This window comes from Microcaecilia unicolor, chromosome 5 (assembly GCF_901765095.1).
Source record: "Microcaecilia unicolor chromosome 5, aMicUni1.1, whole genome shotgun sequence".
Classification (NCBI taxonomy): domain Eukaryota; kingdom Metazoa; phylum Chordata; class Amphibia; order Gymnophiona; family Siphonopidae; genus Microcaecilia; species Microcaecilia unicolor.
In genome coordinates, this window is record NC_044035.1 from 55050302 (window position 1) to 55069773 (window position 19472).

The 19472-nt window shown below is 45.6% G+C and overlaps 1 protein-coding gene across 1 annotated transcript in view; it reads right to left on the minus strand.

The window, feature by feature from the left end:
• Positions 1-19472, minus strand: part of LOC115471068 (stress-induced-phosphoprotein 1-like) — a 54931-nt gene that overhangs the window by 15732 nt on the left and 19727 nt on the right. The window contains exons 6-7 of the mRNA XM_030204737.1: positions 11911-12015; positions 3382-3472 (exon numbers count right to left, since the gene is read on the minus strand). Of these exons, the coding sequence (XP_030060597.1) occupies positions 3382-3472; positions 11911-12015 (196 nt within the window). The remainder of the gene's footprint in view (positions 1-3381; positions 3473-11910; positions 12016-19472) is intronic.

A 19472-nucleotide genomic window follows, 5' to 3' on the forward strand; every position in this document is an offset into this window, starting at 1 on the left:
TCAGGCCGGGAAGATACAAGGGAACAAAAAAAGAGTAGCACAAGAGGTTTCATCAAGAGAACGACACAACGAGCGAATAAGTTAAAGAAAATGGAAACAAGACTTTTTTTTTTTTGTTACATTTGTACCCCGCACTTTCCCACTCATGGCAGGCTCAATGCGGCTTACATGGGGCAATGGAGGGTTAAGTGACTTGCCCAGAGTCACAAGGAGCTGCCTGTGCCTGAGGTGGGAATTGAACTCAGTTCCTCAGGACCAAAGTCCACCACCCTAACCACTAGGCCACTCCTCCGCTCCGCTACAGAAGAGGTATGAGAACTAAAAAACGTTTGGAATCCAAAATCTACTACTACTAATCATTTCTATAGCGCTACTAGATGTACGCAGCGCTGTACACATCTAAATACTTAAATGTCTACTAAAACCACAGGAGAGTTTCAAATTTAAGGAGCTATTTCAGAAAAAGAAGGCCTCCCTGTCACCCATAAAGGTACAGTTTTAGAGGGATTCAACAAAAGGCAATGTGAAGTTAACCAAGTATCCATGGAATCTAGACAGGCTTGCAAGGAGGAAAGATCAGGATTTTAAGATCTTACCTGAGACCAACAAAATATTGTCTGCATAAACATACAATTTGATCGTACAGAAGCTCTAGATTAAAGTTAGTAACAGAATAAGAAATATATTAAAGAGAAACTTGTAACAGAACAGACCCTTGAGGAACACCACAGCCAAGTGGATAATGTGATAAAGTCACATCCAGGATAGTTGGGTTAAGGCAGTTTCAGTCTGAAATACAAGTCCCAGAAGGCATTGCAGGCAAGGAGCCAGGAGGTGAGATGAAGAACCCGGACTGGACTCCTAGCTGCAATAGGGGAAGACATGGGTATAAGCTGGCACGACGTGTAGATTGGCTACCACTAGGCGGAAAGAGATAGGAAACCCTGTGTGCAGGAGCTCATCATTAGCCTAATGCTCCACTCAGCTGGTATGGGTGTGGGGGAAGCTAATGGAAAGAGAATGATTGGTTGTGAGAGCAGAAGCCAGGGATTGATTAGGCAGGTGGGAAGGAGTCCCAGGGGAGAGAAGCAGTTGCAGGCTGAAAAACCTTGGGTAAGGGAGGTCCCTAAAGTATTGAATTTACCAGTGAGGCTGATGCAGGGTGAAATCCCTTGGGTATGAGGAGTCCCTAAAGTATTGAACTCTCCTGAAGGTAGAGAGAGTAGAAAGTAGAAACTGCTGCTTTGTGATTTAACTGTGATGAATTGAATGAACTGCTTCTATTTGGAATTGAACTACTGTTTATTGTGCACTGGATAAAGAGCCCAGACTGGAGCTGAATGTGAGCCCGTATTGAATCCTGGTATGTGCTGATAGCCTGCTGCTTAAAGGGGACTATTTGCCACACACTTTCAGGTGGCTTACATGTGCTTAAGATTGAAGGTGAATGCTGCTGTTGGAACTGTGTATCAGGTCTACTAGAAACCTGCATGGAATAAAGTCCTTAAGAGTGAAGTTGATGGTGGACATTTATTTCTTGACCGTACCAGGAGCCTGTGGCTGGAGGAGATTGTTCTATCCTTGGCTGCACTAAGAGGTACCTGGTTACAATAATGATCACAATGGGATAAGGGAGAGACACTGAGGAAGGAAGAAAACCAGTTAAACACCATGCCTGAAATACCAATAGAAAGAAGTCTAAAGAGAAGCCTGACCAAATCAAATGCTGAAGTGAGATCAATAGAAACAAGCTAGGTAGCATCACCATGATCCAGTGCAAAATGCATATTACTGAAGAGAAGCAATAAGAGTTTCAGCAGAATAGTCAGCTCAAAAGCCTGCCTGGAAAGGATGGAGAATGTGTGTAGCTTCAATATATTGGGACAGTTGCTGAAGGACCAATCTCTCAGTCAGTTTGGAGAGAATAGGCAGATTTGAAACTGGTCTATAGTTAGAGAGATTAGGATCAATTGTGGTCTTCTTCAAAATTGGCTTGACTGCAGCAGACTTCCAATCTGGGGGTACCTCACCCAATGACAAGACCATGGCTATGGCAAGAGAAGCCAGTCATGGGAGTGGAGCTCTATCCATGCAGAGGGAAATCGGACCCAGAAAACATGTGGTCTCTGATGCATGTAATGCTTCATCGAAAGAAATCAGGGACGGCATAATGAACTGAATCTAAGAGTGAGAAAGTAAACATGTAGATTTGGAGTGGGGGGAGGGGGTGAGAGGAGACAGGTAGAAAAGAAAGTAGGATGCAAAATCTGAGGCAGAAAGTAAGGCTGGATTGGAAAAAAAAGGGAGGTTAGCACAGCTCTTGTGCATATCCTCTGGCAAACTTGGAAGTGAAGCATACATTGGCGCCATTCCCCTGTGCCTTTAAATATATGCCTTTCAATTTTTTTTTAAGTGCAGAAAACAGGTGCCAACGTGTGCTTTCATTTTCAGCTTTACTTGGACTTGTGTTTAACTCCCAGTGCTTAGAAGCTTGCAGGAGCTTCGTTGTGCTTCCAAATTCAATCAAAACCGTCAGAATTTAAGGAAAAACAATCATGGGAAATCCTCTCTTCAAACGCCAGTTCCAAGCTGGAGTTAGGTTTCCAGTGATAAGGGAAGCTTTTTTTTTTTTTTGTGCACTGTTCACTGAGCATTGGCCTCATCAACATCCCTTTGACTACATTTAAATACTATTTGTGCTAATCTTTGGTGCATGTTGTTTCCTGCACAAGAGCCCTCTGAACATTCTGCGCAGATTAACGACGGCACTGGTTCAGCATTAATTGGCTCTAGAGCCAGTGTTAGGTTCTGAACATTGGCCCACCAATTTGCTACTGTATGCAGGCACAAGCATTGAATATTGCCAGTGCCCACGTAACTGCCAGCTCCCTCCTGACACTAATTGCACAGTGCCAAGGCAGTCAGAAGGGGTATTAAGTGCAAGTGTGCACTTAAGTGCCACTGAATATTATATCCAGGCACGAACAGCTTATCAGAGGTTTAAGCAGGTAGGAGCCTCTCATGCCCGCATAAAGCCCTTTAAAGTCTATCATAAAATGTATATATTTGTCTTACTTGCTGCAGCGTTTGGCATACAGAAGAGCCCCATTCCAAGTGAATTACTGACTCACACTTTATATGTTAATCTTTAGATCCTACTTTAGTAGGGAAGGAATCCTTTGCTTAGTTAGATTTCACCACTTACAGTTCTGAGGATACAGACTACAGTTAATCAGAGGCTCTCATATTACTTTCTTGGAAGGGCAAACACTTCTGAAGGAATAAGAGCTGTTCAGTTTCCACTCATGCCTCTTTACATGCACCCTCTGAAAAATGGCAATGCTTTCCTGCATATTTGGGGGCTGCAAGATAGCCACTCACCTTTAGCAGAGATTGGAGCTTCTAAGACAGCAGGGACAGTTTTAAATTCTTCTAAGAGACTTATACTTTGTGTCTGTGTGAAACCCAGTTCCTATAAAGAGAAGAATAGCAGTGAGCTCTTGCAAGATGACATTTCCAGAACATTCTGAGCTGGAACTTGCTCAATTTCTCTCTGCCAGCGTGGCATTTTCAGTTAGAATGGGCATCACTCCTGCCCTCTGGACCCCCTAGTCCAGGGGTAGGCAGTTCCAGGCCTTGACAGCCCCTGGGAGGTCAGATCATGAGGTCTGTGTAAGGGCTCTGGGGTACAGTATGTGCCTGAGTTGCTGTGGTCAGTGTCTGTAAGTTGAGTGGATAAGATGCAGGTGTGAGTGGTCAGATAGTCTGATGAGGCGGGGGGGGGGGGGGGGGGGGGGAGCACACTTTCCCTGTCATATTGCCCATTTGCAATTATCTTTGGCTCTCATTTCCCAGTCTCTTCCTGATACTTTACCCTCTGTCACTCCTACTCCACTCCCTTATTGCAACCAGTCCTACTCTTTTCCCTTCTCCCTCCTTGTAACACAACCTGTAACAGTTTCCTCCGCTTCTTCACCAAAGAGGGCCTAGGCTTCCACTTTCTTCCCTTACTGATCTAAAACCATGCTGTTCCATTCCCAACCCTGAGCTCTCTATCTGCCACACAACCGCTCCTCCTCCCCCATTCTCTATTTCTGTGGATAACACTTTCATCCTTCCTGTCTCATCAGCTCATAACCTTGGGGTCATCTTCGACTCTTCCCTCTCCTTCTCTGCACATATTCAGCAGACTGCTAAAACCTGTCATTTTTCTCTATAATATCACTAAAATTTGCCCTTTCCTTTCTGAGCACACTACCAGAACCCTCATCCACGCTCTTATCACCTCTCGCTTAGACTATTGCAACTTGCTTCTCACAGATCTCTCACTTAGCCATCTCTCTCCTCTTCAATCTGTTCAAAATTCTGATGCACGACTAATATTCCACCAGTGTTGTTATGCTCATATTAGCCCTCTCCTCAAGTCACTTCACTGGCTTCCTATCCGTTTCCGCATATAGTTCAAACTCCTCTTATTGACCTATAAGTGCATTCACTCTGCAGCTCCTCAGTACCTCTCCACTCATCTCTTCCTACATTCCTCCCTGGGAACTCCGTTCACTGGGTAAATCTCTTATCTGCACCCTTCTCCTCCACTGCTAACTCCAGACTCAGTTCCTTTTATCTTGCTGCACCATAGGCCAGGAATAGACTTCCTGAGCCGGTACGTCAAGCTATATCTCTGGTCGTCTTCAAATCTAAGCTAAAAGCCCACCTTTTTGATGCTGCTTTTAACTCCTAACCCTTATTCACTTTTTCAGAACCCTTATTTTACCATCGTCACTTTAATATTCCCTTATCTCTTATTTGTCCTGTTTGTCTGTCCTAATTAGATTGTAAGCTCTGTCGAGCAGGGACTGTCTCTTCATGTTCAAGTGTACAGCGCTGCGTACGTTTAGTAGTGCTTTAGAAATGACTAGTAAAAAAGGCCCGTTTCTGACACAAATGAAACGGGCGAAGCAAGGTTTTCCTCGGAGTGTGTATGTTTGAGAGAGTGTACGTGAGAGTGACTGTGTGTGTGAGAGAGAATGAATGTGCGAGTGTGTGTGTGAGAGAGAGAGAGTGAGTCTGGGTGCAAGTGTGTCTGTGAGAATGAGAGTGTGTGCAAGTGCGTATGAGAGACACAGTGTGAGAGAGAGAGTGTATTTCACACAGTGTTTGTGAGAGAGAGAGAGAGAGAGAGTGAAACACAGACTCTCTGTGAGACTGAGTGTATGAGACCAAGAGAGTGTGTGAGTGACTGTGTGACAGAGAGTGAATGTGATACAGTGTGAGAGTGTGTGACAGAAAGACATTGACTGTGTGAGACAGAGTGTGTGTGTGTGACCAGAGATACCTCCCCCCTCCCCTCTGCTGTCAGGCCCCCCTCCCTCCCTCTGGTGTCAGGCCCCCCCCCCTCTCTCTCTGGTGTCTGAGCGTTACTGTGCAGGACGCTGAGCTCTGGCTGTGCTTCAAGCAACTGACCAATCCTATTTAATAGAATGCACCTCCAACATTCTGAAGCCGAGAAACCTCGTGCGGCTGGTCACTTCTGCTTGTGACGAACCCGGAAGTACGTGATGTCAATTCAGGAGATGGATACAGAGAGCAGGAATGCCTCAGCCATGTAGTCAGCTTCAGAATGTTGGAGGTGCGTTTTATTATATAGGATAAGTAGTAGTAGTTGATACCTACAGGTTGTTGTTTTTTTTTTTTTTTAATTGAACACCACACATGCACAGGCCACACCAATCCTGCTGCTCCCAAATGCATATGGACAGAGGAACATACCAATGACAACTTGTGACAAATGTGCCTGAATATAGCTGGAACAAATATATACTGTAAAATGCAAAGAGATTTCACAAACCAGCTTCCATCCTTCCAACAATCAGACATGTCTGTGAGCTGCTACAAAGACTGCACATTAGTGTCTCTGGTTGCACAGCTGAGAAATAGACTGTAAGCCTCTAAGAAAACCTACAGTTTTAAAAGCGAAGATACTTACCTGTAGCAGGTATTCTCCGAAGACAGCAGGCCTTATAGTCTCACGTATGGGTAACGCAAGGTGATCCCGCACTGTCCAGTCTGGAGCTTATGACAAGCTATTAAGAGCTTTGTGGAGCACGAGACGTGGTCCATTCTGCATGCACGCGTGCCTTCCTGCCCGCCACGAGAGCACGGTTACCGTAGTACACTACTACAGCATAAACATAAAACAAAAAAAAGGAGACAACTTCAGGGGGAAGTGGGAGGGTTGTGAAAATATACGGCCTGCTGTCCTTAGAGAATACCTGCTACAGGTAAGTATCTTTGCTTTCTTCGGGGACAATCAAGCCTATTTATTCTCATATATGGGGAATCCCTAGCTAGCAGGCTCAAACAGATTCTGCAGTACTGTCTGTCCAAACCGACTATCGACTTGGGTATCCTGCTCAAGGCAGTAGTGAGATGTGAATGTGTGGACTGAAGACCATGTTGCAGCTTTGCAAATTTCTTCAATGGAGGCTGATCGCAAGTGGGCTACCGTCACAGCCATGGCTCTGACCTTTTAAGCCTTGACATGACACTCCAGGGTCAGCCCAGCCTAAGCATAAATGAAAGAAGTGCAATCTGCCAGCCAATTACAGATTATGCATTACCCAATGGTGACCCCCCATCCTGTTGGGATTGAAAGAAATAAAGAGTGGGCTTAGTCCGCTCCATGCAAATAGGCCAATGTTGCTTGCAGTTCAAGGTGTGCAAGGTGCTCTCACCAAGATGGGTATGAGATCGGAGAAAGAATGTTGTCAAGCGAATCGACTGGTTCAGATGGAACTCTGACACCACCTTAGGCAGGAACTTAGGGTGTGTGCGGAGGACTACTCTGATGTGATGAAACAGTGTAAGGTGCATCCAATACGAAGGTCTAAAGCTCACTGACTCTGCAAGCTGAAGTGACAGCCAACAAGAAAATGACCTTTCAGGTCAAGTACTTCAGATGACAGGAATTCAGTGGCTTGAAAGGAGCTTTCATCAGCTGGGTGAGAATGACGTTAAGGTCCCATGATACAGGTGGACGCTTGACAGGGGGCTCTGTCAACAGCAAACCTCTCATGAAGCAAACTACAGGATGTCCAGAGATGGGCTTACCCTCTATACATTGATAAGCACTAATTGCACAGAGGTGAACCCTTACGGAGTTGGTATTCAAGCAGGATGTATGTAGGACATGAGATCTAGGGCCTTGCCCTCACACCAGACGGCAAACGTCCTCCACTGGAAGCCAGCAAGAACCTGGAGATGCCCTCTGGCAGACCCAAGGAAGCAACTTCTAGGCTCAGAAAATCCAGAGATTGGAAATTGGGATGAAGAAGAGACCACATGTACTGCGTGAAGTGGGTCAGAAAACATTCATCTCCACGGTTCTTCAGAAGATAACTCCAGAAGAAGAGGAAACCAAATCTGTCGAGGCCAGTAAGCAGCAATCAGTATCATGGTCCCACGGTCTTGCTTGATATTCAACGAAGTCTTCCCCACAAGAGGTATAGGAGGATATCCATACAGAAGACTTGTCCCCCAATGAAGGAGGAAGGCATCCAATGCTAGTCTGTCATGGTCCTGAAGCTTGGAACAGAACTGAGGGACCTTGTGATTGAAGTGAGATCCAGAGGGGGTGCCCCACGCTTGGAAGATCTCACAGGCAATGCCCATGTTGAGAGACCACTTAAGCGGTTGCATGACCCTGCTCAATCTGTTGGCCAGGCTGTTGTTTTTGCCCGCCATATAAGTGGCACAAAAGCAGCATACCATGCCGGAGAGCCCAATGCCACATTCGAATGGCTCCTGAAACAGAGGGTGTGATTTGGTGTCCCCCTGCTTGTTGGTATAATACATTGCAACCTGATTGTCCATTTGAATGAGTATAATTTGATGATGCAGCTGATCTCTAAACGTCTTTAGAGCATTCCATATAGCCGGAAGCTCCAGGAGATTGATCTGAAGATCTGTTTCCTGGGCAGACCAAGCACCTTAAGTGTGAAGACAGTCTACATGGGCTCCCCAACCAAGGCGAGCTGCATCAGTCATCAGCACTTTGGGCCTTCCATTCCAAATTCCTCAGCTGCAAAGAGTCAAATTGGATCGAATGTCCACCGCAACATCGAGTGAGCAAGCTCCTGGAACCTTCGGATGACATCTTCCAGGTTCCTTGTGGCTTGGCACCACTGAGAAGCTAGGGTCCACTGGGCAGTTCTCATGTGAAGACATGTCATGGGCATCACAAACTGTGGAAACCTTGTGTCCCAACCAACACACCATCTGCCAAGCCATGTCCTGTGAGAGGCTCAAACCCAAGAAGCCAGCGCGACTAGAGTGTCCACTCTCGGCCCCAGGAGGAAAGCTCAAACTGTCTGCATATCGAGCTGGGCTCCAATGAACTCCAATTGCTGGGCAGGGTGTAGATGGGACTTAGGGTAGTTTAAAATTAACCCTAGTAGCTCGAGCACCCGAATAGTCTGCAGTATGGACTCCTGAGCACTGCCCTCCAACATGCTCTTCACCAGCCTATCGTCGAGATAAGGGAACACATGGACTCCCAGTCCTCCCAGCGCAGACGCTTCTCGGGTGCCGAATCCACTAGACTTTTGGTAAATATTCTGGGAGCTGACGTGACAACACAAAGTACTGGAAGTGCTGTGTTCCCAGCCGAAATCATAGATACTTCTGGTGGACTGGAAGTATCGGTATGCATCTATGTATCCTTCAAGTCAGAGAACATAGCAAATCGTTTTCCTGAATCATGGGTGGAAGGGTGCCCTGGGAAACCATCCTGAACTTTTCTTTGACCAGGGATTTATTCAAGGCCCTTAAGTCTAGGATGGGACGCATCCCTCCTGTCCTCTTTTGCACAAGTAGTACCTGGAATAGAATCCTCACCCCTCCTTCCCTGATGGAATGGGCTTGACCACATGGGCCTTTAGAAGGGTCGAGTGTTCCTCTGCAAGAACCTGCTCATGCTGAGAGCTCTCAGTTCACAATTTGGAGGTTTCTGACGCCAACTGACAGCGTATCAGAGATGGACTATTTGAAGAACCCACCGGTTCTTCAGCCTCCCCCCCAACGGGCAAGTCATCTGGCATGGGCAATTGGACAGCAGTTATGCTCTGCTAGAGCAGTCAAAAGCTCACCCCTTGCTTTAACTGGGGAGCAGCAGGAGCCTTAGGAACATACTATTGACAAGAACGAGCATGCTGGGGCTGAGCCTGAGAAGGTGGATGAGAAGAAGCAGCAGCAAACCTACACCTATGCAAGTAGTAGGCACCCTTCTTGACTTGCCAGAAGAGATGGTATCAGTGTATTTCTTGATCTGGTCAGTAACCTCTTCAACCTCTCCAAAAAGGTTATCCCCTGGCATAGGGCATGAACCAACCTCTGCTGAACCGCTGGTTCCAAGTCAGACACGCAGCCATGAGAGTCTGCACATCGCTATACTTTGGCAGAGATCCTGGATGCCACATCAAGTGTCATAGGTGCGTCTGGACAAAACCTTATGACACACCTTCTGCTGTGTGGCCAAATTGCGAAGTGACTCGGACTGCTCTGGTGAAAGAGTGTCAGCCAAATCTAGCAATTTGCACACCGAGTCCCGCAAGCAAATGCTTGTGATGAGCTGGTATGATTGTATCGAGCATAGAGGCCTGAAACATCTTCCTCTCAAAAGAGTCCAAGTTTCTAGCTTCTCTGCCTAGGGCACCAAAACTTAGTCCCTAGAACTCTTGGCCCTTTTGACGGTGGATTCAACCACAAGGGAATGATGAGGCAACTGAGGCTTATCAAACTCCTGTGTACTGTGAATCCGATATATGGCATCCATCTTCCTGGGCAGTACTAGGACAGACAGAGGGGGTTCCCAGTTCTGCATGAGAAGGTCCTACAAGATCTCATTCAGTGGTACACTCACAGCCTCTCTAGCAGGATACTCGTAGTCCAGGACCTCGAGCATCTTAGCCATGGGCTCGTCTTCTACTTCCAAAGGAAACGTAATAGCAGACACCATTTCTTTGACAAAAGAGGGAAAGGAAAGGCTTGGCTTTCAAAAGGAGACTTTCTCTTTTCCTGTGGAAGGGTGGGGGTGGGGGTCAGAGGAGATGCCATAGGACTCATCCTCCGTACCGTGGATCCTCCTCAGACTCACAGTCAAAACCTTCTCATGAGAGGGCTGAGACTGAACCCACCTTGACTTAGAGGAACCATGTCCTCGAGAGGGGCACTGAGGAGTCTCTGTTCTCGCCTCCACTCTAGCAAAGCTTCCTACACTGACATTGAGAAGGGTACCGGCTTGGGTGGCAGTCAACATCGGGATCACACGTGACACCAGAGTTGGAGGCTGCACTGCAGGCTGAGGGCCAAGCGGGGCCACAACTAGAGGCATAGTAGGCGCAAGCACCCCCGATGCAGACGCACTCTTGCAGGAAGCCAGCCAGCAGTTCAGGGAGCAAGGCCTGGGGATGCGTTCATTTGGGGCTGACACCAGAAAAGGCTGTGGCGCTGGCTCAGAGACTGTCTACACAGTCAAGACTAGAGGCTCGTCCTCGCTGCTTGAAGACCTCCACACCAGCACCTCTTGTATGGAGGGGGAGTTTTCCTCCCAGTATAGACGCTTCTCGAGTGCCAAATCCCCGATGCACCGGAGCTCCTGGCACCATGTGTCAAGGGGGATTGATGCCAATGTTCCTTGGCCTTTGTCCGAAGCCGATCACTGAGGTTCCTTGGTGCCGACAAGAATGACGTTGAATCCTCACGTCGCCTTAGGGTTGAGTCCGACGCAGGCCGGTCCCGGAGACCCTGCACAGCAGTCGACATCGAGGCAGGTGGAGACCCATTCGATGCACAACTGCTCCCAATGTCCACAGGTCTAGCAGCTATATGTATTGATGCTCCCAAAGGCAATGCAAGACCCGATGTCGATGCTTCGGACTTGGCTCCAAAAATCAGCTTCCGCTGAGCATCTCTGAGCAACTGGGTCTTTTTCGTCATACAGAGGACACAGCTAGAAGAACTATGGTCAGGTCCAAGACACCAAGAATGGATGTCCTTGACAGAGATGGTCTGACTGCACCGGGTACAGTGCTTAAAGCCACTGGAAACTTGAATGGAAATGGAAGGAAAAACCTCCACAGCCAAATCAAGCAACTCAATGGTGCCACAAAAAGGGGTAAAAAAGAGAAAAAGAAAGAGAAAGCAAAGCCGAAATCAAGGCCTAAAAATGGTCCAGTGACGTGGAAAAAAAATAAAACAGAAGCGGGAAAAAAAAAGTCTAGTGGTTAGGGTGGTGGACTCTGGTCCTGGGGAACTGAGGAACTGAGTTTGATTCCCACTTCAGGCACAGGCAGCTCCTTGTGACTCTGGGCAAGTCAATTAACCCTCCATTGCCCCAGGTACAAATAAATACCTGTAAACCGCATTGAGCCTGCCATGAGTGGGAAAGCGTGGGGTACAAATGTAACAAAAAAAAAAAAAAAGGGAAGGAAAAGGAGTCACCCAAACAGGGAAAACAGAAAAAGGGCAGCATAAAAAAAAAACACACCGAAAGGCACTCAAAAAAGCTCTTTGGACCAAGTTATGAAGAGCAGTACAAAAAAAAATAAATCAACCACTCTTCACCCACGTAGAAAAAGAACTGCGGTAACCGTGCTCTCACGAAAGGCGGGAAGGTACTCCTATGAGCAGCAGAGCGTTTCTCACATTCCACAAAGCTCTTAAAAGCTTGTCATAAGCTCCAGACCATGCAACACGACATCATATTACCAATGCTTGAGAATAAATAGGCCTGCTTGTCCTCTGAGAAAGGCCATTTCAAAGACCTAACCCAGGAATTAATAAGGAAAGTTCTGGAACATTTCAAACACATTAAGAACTAATCCTAAAAGAGAGAAAGCCTTGGCAACCTACCATCAGCCGACACACTCGGCAGGCCAAGATTTCCTTCAAAGCCTCTTGGCAGTGCGTGTCTAAGTGCAGAACCATTTCAAAGGCTGCCTCAGCTTCTATGTATTTCTATACCAAGGGAAAGAAAAAAAAAAAAAAAAAGACAATGACCAATCCTGCAGATCACCAGTATAATCCAAGCAAGTGCAATAAGATTCCGGGTTTCAGAAAACTCAGCAATAAATGGATAGTGTCTATAGATATCTATCCCCAAACAGCTCCAGCATCAAATACAGACTGCTCACATAAAGATGAATGTAGCAAGCAGTGCTAAGGTTAGTGTACTTTACTACTACCAATTTAACACATTTTATGCACTAAACTCACCTCTGATGCAGGAAGGATTTTAGTGCACAAAAACCATATGGTAAAAAAGTGCTTTAATTTAGTGCACTTTCCATGCTAATAGATGAAAATGACCTACATATGGAATTACTTATGACGCAGGGAAATGCACTAAAATTACTTGTTTACTTCACTTATCACTGACTGTTTTTTTAAACTAAAGCCCCAGAGAATGAACTACAGTTCTAGCTTCCATTTACTTTTATAGTACTTAAATTGAAATTTGTTCTTACCTGCTAATTTCCTTTCCTTGATTCCTATAAGAACAATCCAGACTGCTAGGTTTATGCACTCCTGCCAGCAGATGGCGATAGAGAACCTGAGCTTTCAGGTAACATCACCAATATAAGACGTGGTGCAGCCTGGAACTTTCCAGTATGCTGCCAAAGCTGGTCTAAAAATTATACTCACACACAAGAGCCCCCAAAGGAAACCCTCTGCAAAAGGGAACTAAAATGTGTATAGCGAGAGACCATACACAAGGCAAACACTGGGACAGCCCCTGAAACTTACAGTCCTCCTGGGTGGGACCTGGATTGTTGCAGCAAAAATAAGGGAAAGGAATTTAGCAGGTGGGAACAATTTTTACCTTCCTTATTAACCTGCTAGACCAGTCCAGATTGCTAGGGTTATCCATTATGCTGGGAAAAGACAAGGCTCCCTCCTGGTCCTGAGATCTCTGTAGATGATTTTGAAGCTGCCTCACCCTTGCACAGTCCACTAAACAACACAAATAGCCTGATCTGAATAAAATTTCTAACCTCCAATTAGCAAAGGAGAACCCTGCAATATCCAGCTTACACAGAGTCTTCACTGACCCAACCTTCTCTGTCCTAGAAAAAAGGCAAGCAGAGAGATGGACTGAATGAGACAGAAGGGTGAAACCACTTTAGGCAAGAAAGATGAACTGAGTGAAAAGATGCCAAGCCCACAGTGAACAAATATGGATCCCTGTGATTTCAATATTCGCCAAGCTAAGCATATAACAACCAAAAACACTATTTTCAAGGTTAGGTTTTTCAATGATCATGTCACAACAGTTAAAGAGAAGACTCCACTAATGCACTTAGTTCTGGATTAAAATCCTACTATGGACACACAGGGAAACAGATATCCTGAACTCACTGTAGAAATCGAGAGATCAGTGTGTGCCGTCAGGGAGATACCTCTCGCCTCACTTCTAAAACAAGACTGGGCTGCCATCTGGTACTTGAGAGAGCTGAGGGCCAAGCCCATCTTGTAGTTTAGGCCAAGATGGAAGGGACATTTCCCCACCAGGCAGACAAACCTTGCTCTTCACACCATAGCTCAAAACACACACCAGGCCCACACATACAATAGAACTCCTTCAAATTCTGAGCTGCTTAGCAATGACCAAAGAGAAATACCTCTAGCACTTCAAGCAAACCCTCTCAAGGGCCAAGCTGTAAGCCAAAAAGGGTCCGGATCTTCCATATTAATTAGCCCCCTCATAAATTGCAGCAGGAAGCAATCTAACAGACAAATAAGGTCTGTGTACCATGGCCTGTGGGGTCAGTCTGGGGCCAACAGAATTACCCAAGATTCTCGACAATTCCCCCAAGTAACTGACTGATTAGGGACAACTGGGAAAAGACATACAGAAGACCCCCCCCTCTGGCCACTGTTGCAACAGAGGGCCACTCTTTGCTGAGCTGCCTTCTTTCCTGTGACTGAAGAACTGAGGAGCTTTAGGGCACAGATGAGTCACTATCAGATCGAAGAATAGGATTCCCCACTTACTCACCTCCAACTGGAAGACTGAAGCACATAGCACCCACACACTCATATCTACTATATTCTAAGGAAGTCTACCTAGATATTGTCTACCCCTGCTATATGGGCTGCTGAGAACACTTCATTCAGCACATAGCCAGTTGATCTCCTACACCACAGCCATGCTCTTGATGCTCCCTTACTTGTTGATGTATGCAACTACAGCGACATCACTCAAACTGCTCTTCCTTTCACCAGGGGAAAGAATGAGGAGCCAAGACATCACCTTTTCTGACCAGGGCTGCAAGTTAATCTTTACAGTTAATGCTGCAATTAATACATTATTTATTAATCAAGATTTTTTTTTTTTTAATGAATTGAGTTGCAGCATCTCCAGTCTCCTCCAAACATCTTTTCTGCTCTCTTCCCCAACCCCAGTCCTTGGCGTGATCCAGCATCTTTTAACATAATCCCCTCAAGAAATGCAAAGTGATGCACTTAGGGAGTAGAAATCCACGGGAGACTATGTGTTAGGCGGTGAGAGTCTGATATGTACAGACGGGGAGAGGGATCTTGGGGTGATAGTATCTGAGAGCGACGAAACAGTGTGACAAGGCGGTGGCCATAGCTAGAATGAGGAGTGGCCTAGTGGTTAGGGTGGTGGACTCTGGTCCTGGGGAACTGAGGAACTGAGTTCCATTTCCACTTCAGGCACAGGCAGCTCCTTGTGATCTGGGCAAGTCACTTAACCCTCCATTGCCCCAGGTACAAATAAGTACCTGTATATAATATGTAAGCCGCACTAAGCCTGCCATGAATGGGAAAGTGCGGGGTACAAATATAACAAAAAAAAAAAAGGTTGCTAGGTTGTATAGAGAGAGGTGTGTTCAGCAGAAGAAAGGAGGTGCTGATGCCCCTGTATAAGTCGTTGGTGAGGCCCCACCTGGAGTATTGAGTTCAGTTTTGGAGGCCATATCTTGCTAAGGATGTAAAAAGAATTGAAGCGGTGCAAAGAAAAGCTACAAAAATGGTATGGGATTTGCATTAGAAGACGTATGAGGAGAGACTTGCTGACCTGAACATGTATACCCTGGAGGAAAGAAGAAACAGGGGTGATATGATACAGACGTTCAAATATTTGAAAGGTATTAATCCGCAAACGAACCTTTTCCGTAGATGGGAAGGAACTATTTTTTCACGGAGAGAGTGGTGGATGCTTGGAATGCCTCCCCCCCCCCCCCCCCCCCCGTGGGAGGTGGTGGAGATGAAGGCAGAGCCAGTGGTGGGAGGCGGGGCTAGTGCTGGGCAGACTTCTACGGTCTGTGCCCTGAAAATGGCATATACAAATCAAGGTCAGGTATACACATAAAGTAGCACATATGAGTTTATCTGGTGGGCAGACTGGATGGACCGTACAGGTCTTTCTCATGCATCTACTATGTTACTATGTTCTATCAGTCCCTAGCAGCGGCAGCATTGCACATATGCTACCTGTGACCTGTTACACAAGTTTGCTCCAAAGCTTTCTCTCTAGCCCATCGTACCTCTTCTGACATTACTACCTGTTTTTGCATGGGTGGGATGGCTCAGAGGGAAAGCTTTGGAGCAAACTTGTGTAACGCTGCCCTTGCCTGGGACCTACAGAAGATCACCTTTATGGTAAATCGGTGGGGGGGGGGGGGGGGAAGAGATAGCAGTGAGCGGCAGACCAGTGAGCAGAACTGGAAGGGTCCCTGGTGGAAGCTATGGCCAAGGCAGTGAGCTACAGCAGCCACGAAAAGAGCTGCCAGTATTGTTCAAAATACTAGGTCAAAGTACTTAAGAGCAAAAATAAATGTATATTTTAATACTTAAATAAAAGTAAAAATACAGTGAAGAACACATTAAAAATGTATTTTAAGTGAAAGTAAAAAGAAAAAAAAGCGTTACTGCATAATATAATACTTTTTGAGTAAAACGTAAAAGTAGCATCCAAATATGTCCCTTCTCCCCTGTCCACCCCTCCAAACCCCCCCCTTCCCTTCCTCCCTCCCTACCCGTCTGCAAGTGAAATTAGTCCCCCCCTGAAGCATTGTGTAATATCAATTCTTCAAGTTTCTGCCACAATTGTGCGTATTGCCTCTTATCTGTGAGTGGTGAGTGTTTATATAATAAATTCTCATGCTGTGCCAATTCTAATATTTTGTTCAACCAGCAGCGATACGGCACCGGTTCCACATGGTTGTACTGCACTGATGCTAATAAAGATAATTAAAAAAAAAACAAAAAAAAAAACGTAAAAGTACAGCAACTACAATGAATGGAACTATTGTTAACAATTTTAGCCCAACAACTTTATTGCCCTACAACTTTGCTTTGGCTTGTGAGTCATTAATCCAGAACAGTTGAAAAGGCTTTCAACAACCGGACTAGCAGAAAGTGGATTATTCAGTCTGATAAAAAATTCCTTCAAATCAAGCCAGGTTGCATATTACCAATGTCTTCTTACTGGGTCTGCAGAATCTCTGAAACACTTGACTTCCGCATAGCAAAGAATTCTTTATCATCATAATTGTCATTATCATTTGCATTAGAAGTAGTGCTGTATAATTCATCATTTGCATCTTCACCTTCATCTTCGTTATCATTGCCATGCTGTCCAATTACAAAGAAGGCTTTCACAAAGTTGGAATCATTATCTATTGTTGTTCTTTTAAAATTTTTCATCTTATGGCAAACTCTGTTTGAATATCTTTGAGAACTGATGCAAGAATGTCAAAATGTGTGGGAATGTCCTCTCTAATGATTCTATAAATCCAATGGACAGTCACCCCAATATAAAATTTTCCATGGGATGACCAGCAGTCTGTTTTAGAGACAAGTGTCTGTTCACTAAGAATTGCTAAAAGCTTCAGCTTCATCTCCACTTTAAAGTGACCCAACTCATCACTGTTCTGTTTGGCTGGAGACCAGTAACCAATTAAACACACAGGCAACTCCACTGCTCTTATTGGTTATATTCACTGTAGAGCAAAATTTAAAATGAAGTGATCCACTGTTTAAGTAACAAGATTTGCAATAGTAAAATCCTGTTCCCTGTTTTGCTGTTTCATTTGGTTTACTGTGGAATCGTCATTTATATCTTGCTCCTGCTTTTACTTTTAACTGCTAACATCATACGTAACTGCATAGAAGTAGTAAAAATAGCATTTTTTTTTTTACTTTTACTGAAGAAATAATTTCACCTATCCTGTACTTCTTTACAAGCAAAAATAACAAAAAACTTTTACTTAAATATAGTAGCTAGCTACATTGACTTAGTTACTATACATACAACACTGGGTGCTGCTCAGCACCAAGTTTGTGTTGCTCCTCATGGGAGTGGAAGGGAGGGAGGGAGAGGTGGTGGACAATAGGAGAGAGAAAGGGAAGGGAGAGATAATGGACCCCAGAAAAAGAAAGAAAGATAATGGACCTGGGGGAAGAGGAAGGGATGGAAGGAAGAGAAAGGGAGAGATGTTGGATCTGGGGATGGGAGGGAGGGAGATTATCAGTCCTTTAGGGAAGGGAAGGGGGATAGGATCTGATTTACCACCTTTCTATGGTTACAATCAAAGTGGTTTACGTATTATATACAGGTACTTATTTTGTACCTGGGGCAATGGAGGGTTAAGTGACTTGCCCAGAGTCACATGGAGCTACAGTGGAAAATAAATAAGGTATGTTTAATTGTACAATTAATCACAAACATTTTAATCGAACTGCAGCCCTAGTTTTGACTACTGACCATGTACCATCTGAACTACACAGTGGGCCTCCCAGTTCATCAGTCTGATATTTGCGGTCATGATCATCCAAGTTGGACAGATCCAATGAAATCTCTTTATACAGGTTCTATAAGGATCCTCACCACTCCAGGTGCCTCTTGAGAGATACCAACAGCAGAAGATGGACCTCAATCTTCTGAGACAAGGGCAACCACCAAGAAAAAAGGTCATGTTGAAGGGGCCGCATAGGTGACTACACTCAGAGACCTAATTCTAAAGTTGTGCCATCATGCTCAAAAGCTGAAGATAATCCCAAGCTTCTGGGGCCCAGTGAGTACAGATGCCAACCATTTGGCCTGTAGATTGCTCACACGCTCCGGAGTTACAAAGGCCATGCTTACGTATTTGTTTAACTGAACGCCCAGGTATGCGAACAACTGAAGGAGTGAGATGACTTAGTATTTGACAACCCAGCCGAGGTTTACCAGCAAGCCAATTTTCCAGGATATGGCTGAATAACACTCCTCTAAGGACCAAATCAACCAATCAACCAAATAAGGGTGAACCCTTACACACCTTCTCTATTGAGCAAGGCTACCACCACTATCATGACCTTAGAGAAGGTCCTAAGGGCTGTTTCAGTGCCCTGAATTGAAAATGCATGGCCAGGACACAGAAGACAGAACCACAGGAAGTTCTTATGCTCAACCTTGATCAAACTCCCTTGACAATGATATCATGGACTGCAAGGTTTCCATGTGAAAATGAGGTACCCCGATTCCTTTGATATCCAAAATGGGAAATAACATTCCCCCTTTTTTTGGAACTACAAAGTAGATGGAGTAGGACCCTTTCTCTGTTCCTCTAAGGAAAGGAAAGGGGATGGGATTTGATATATCACCTTTCTGTGGTTACAATCAAAGCAGTTTACATATTATACACAGGTACCGTATTTTTCGGACTATAAGACGCACTTTTTCCCCCCAAAATTTGGGAGGAAAATGGGGGGTGCGTCTTATAGTCCGAAGGTAGCGAGTTTTGGATCACCCTCCCCTACTTACGTGACGCGATGTTCCCTGGTGGTCTAGTGACGTCGGAGCAGGAAAGAGCCCCCTCTTTCCTGCCCAGCGCGCTGCTCTCCGTGCTCCTGACTGCTTCCTGACGGTCTCGGCGAGATTCAAAATGGCCATTTTGAATCTCGCCGAGACCGTCAGGAAGCAGTCAGGAGCACGGAGAGCAGCGCGCTGGGCAGGAAAGAGGGGGCTCTTTCCTGCCCCGACGTCACTAGACCACCAGGGAACATCGCGTCACGTAAGTAGGGGAGGGCGATCCAAAACTCGGACAAGACGCACCGGAGCACCTAGGTTTTAGAGGAGGGAAAAAGGAAAATTTTTTTTTCCTATTTCCCTCCTCTAAAACCTAGGTGCGTCTTATAGTCTGAAAAATACGGTACTTATTTTGTACCTGGAGGCAATGGAGGGTTAAGTGACTTGCCCAGAGTCACAAGGAGCTGCAGTACGAATCTAACCCAGTTCTGCAGGTTCTCAGGCCTCTGCACTAACCATTAGGCTACTCCTCTCATAACAGTCCTTAGGCCACACACAACTAATAAGGGGCAGATAAAGCCAGCCACACTGCTTAATAAATACATAAGTATTGCCACACTAGAACAGGCCAAAGGACCATCAAGCCCAGCATCCT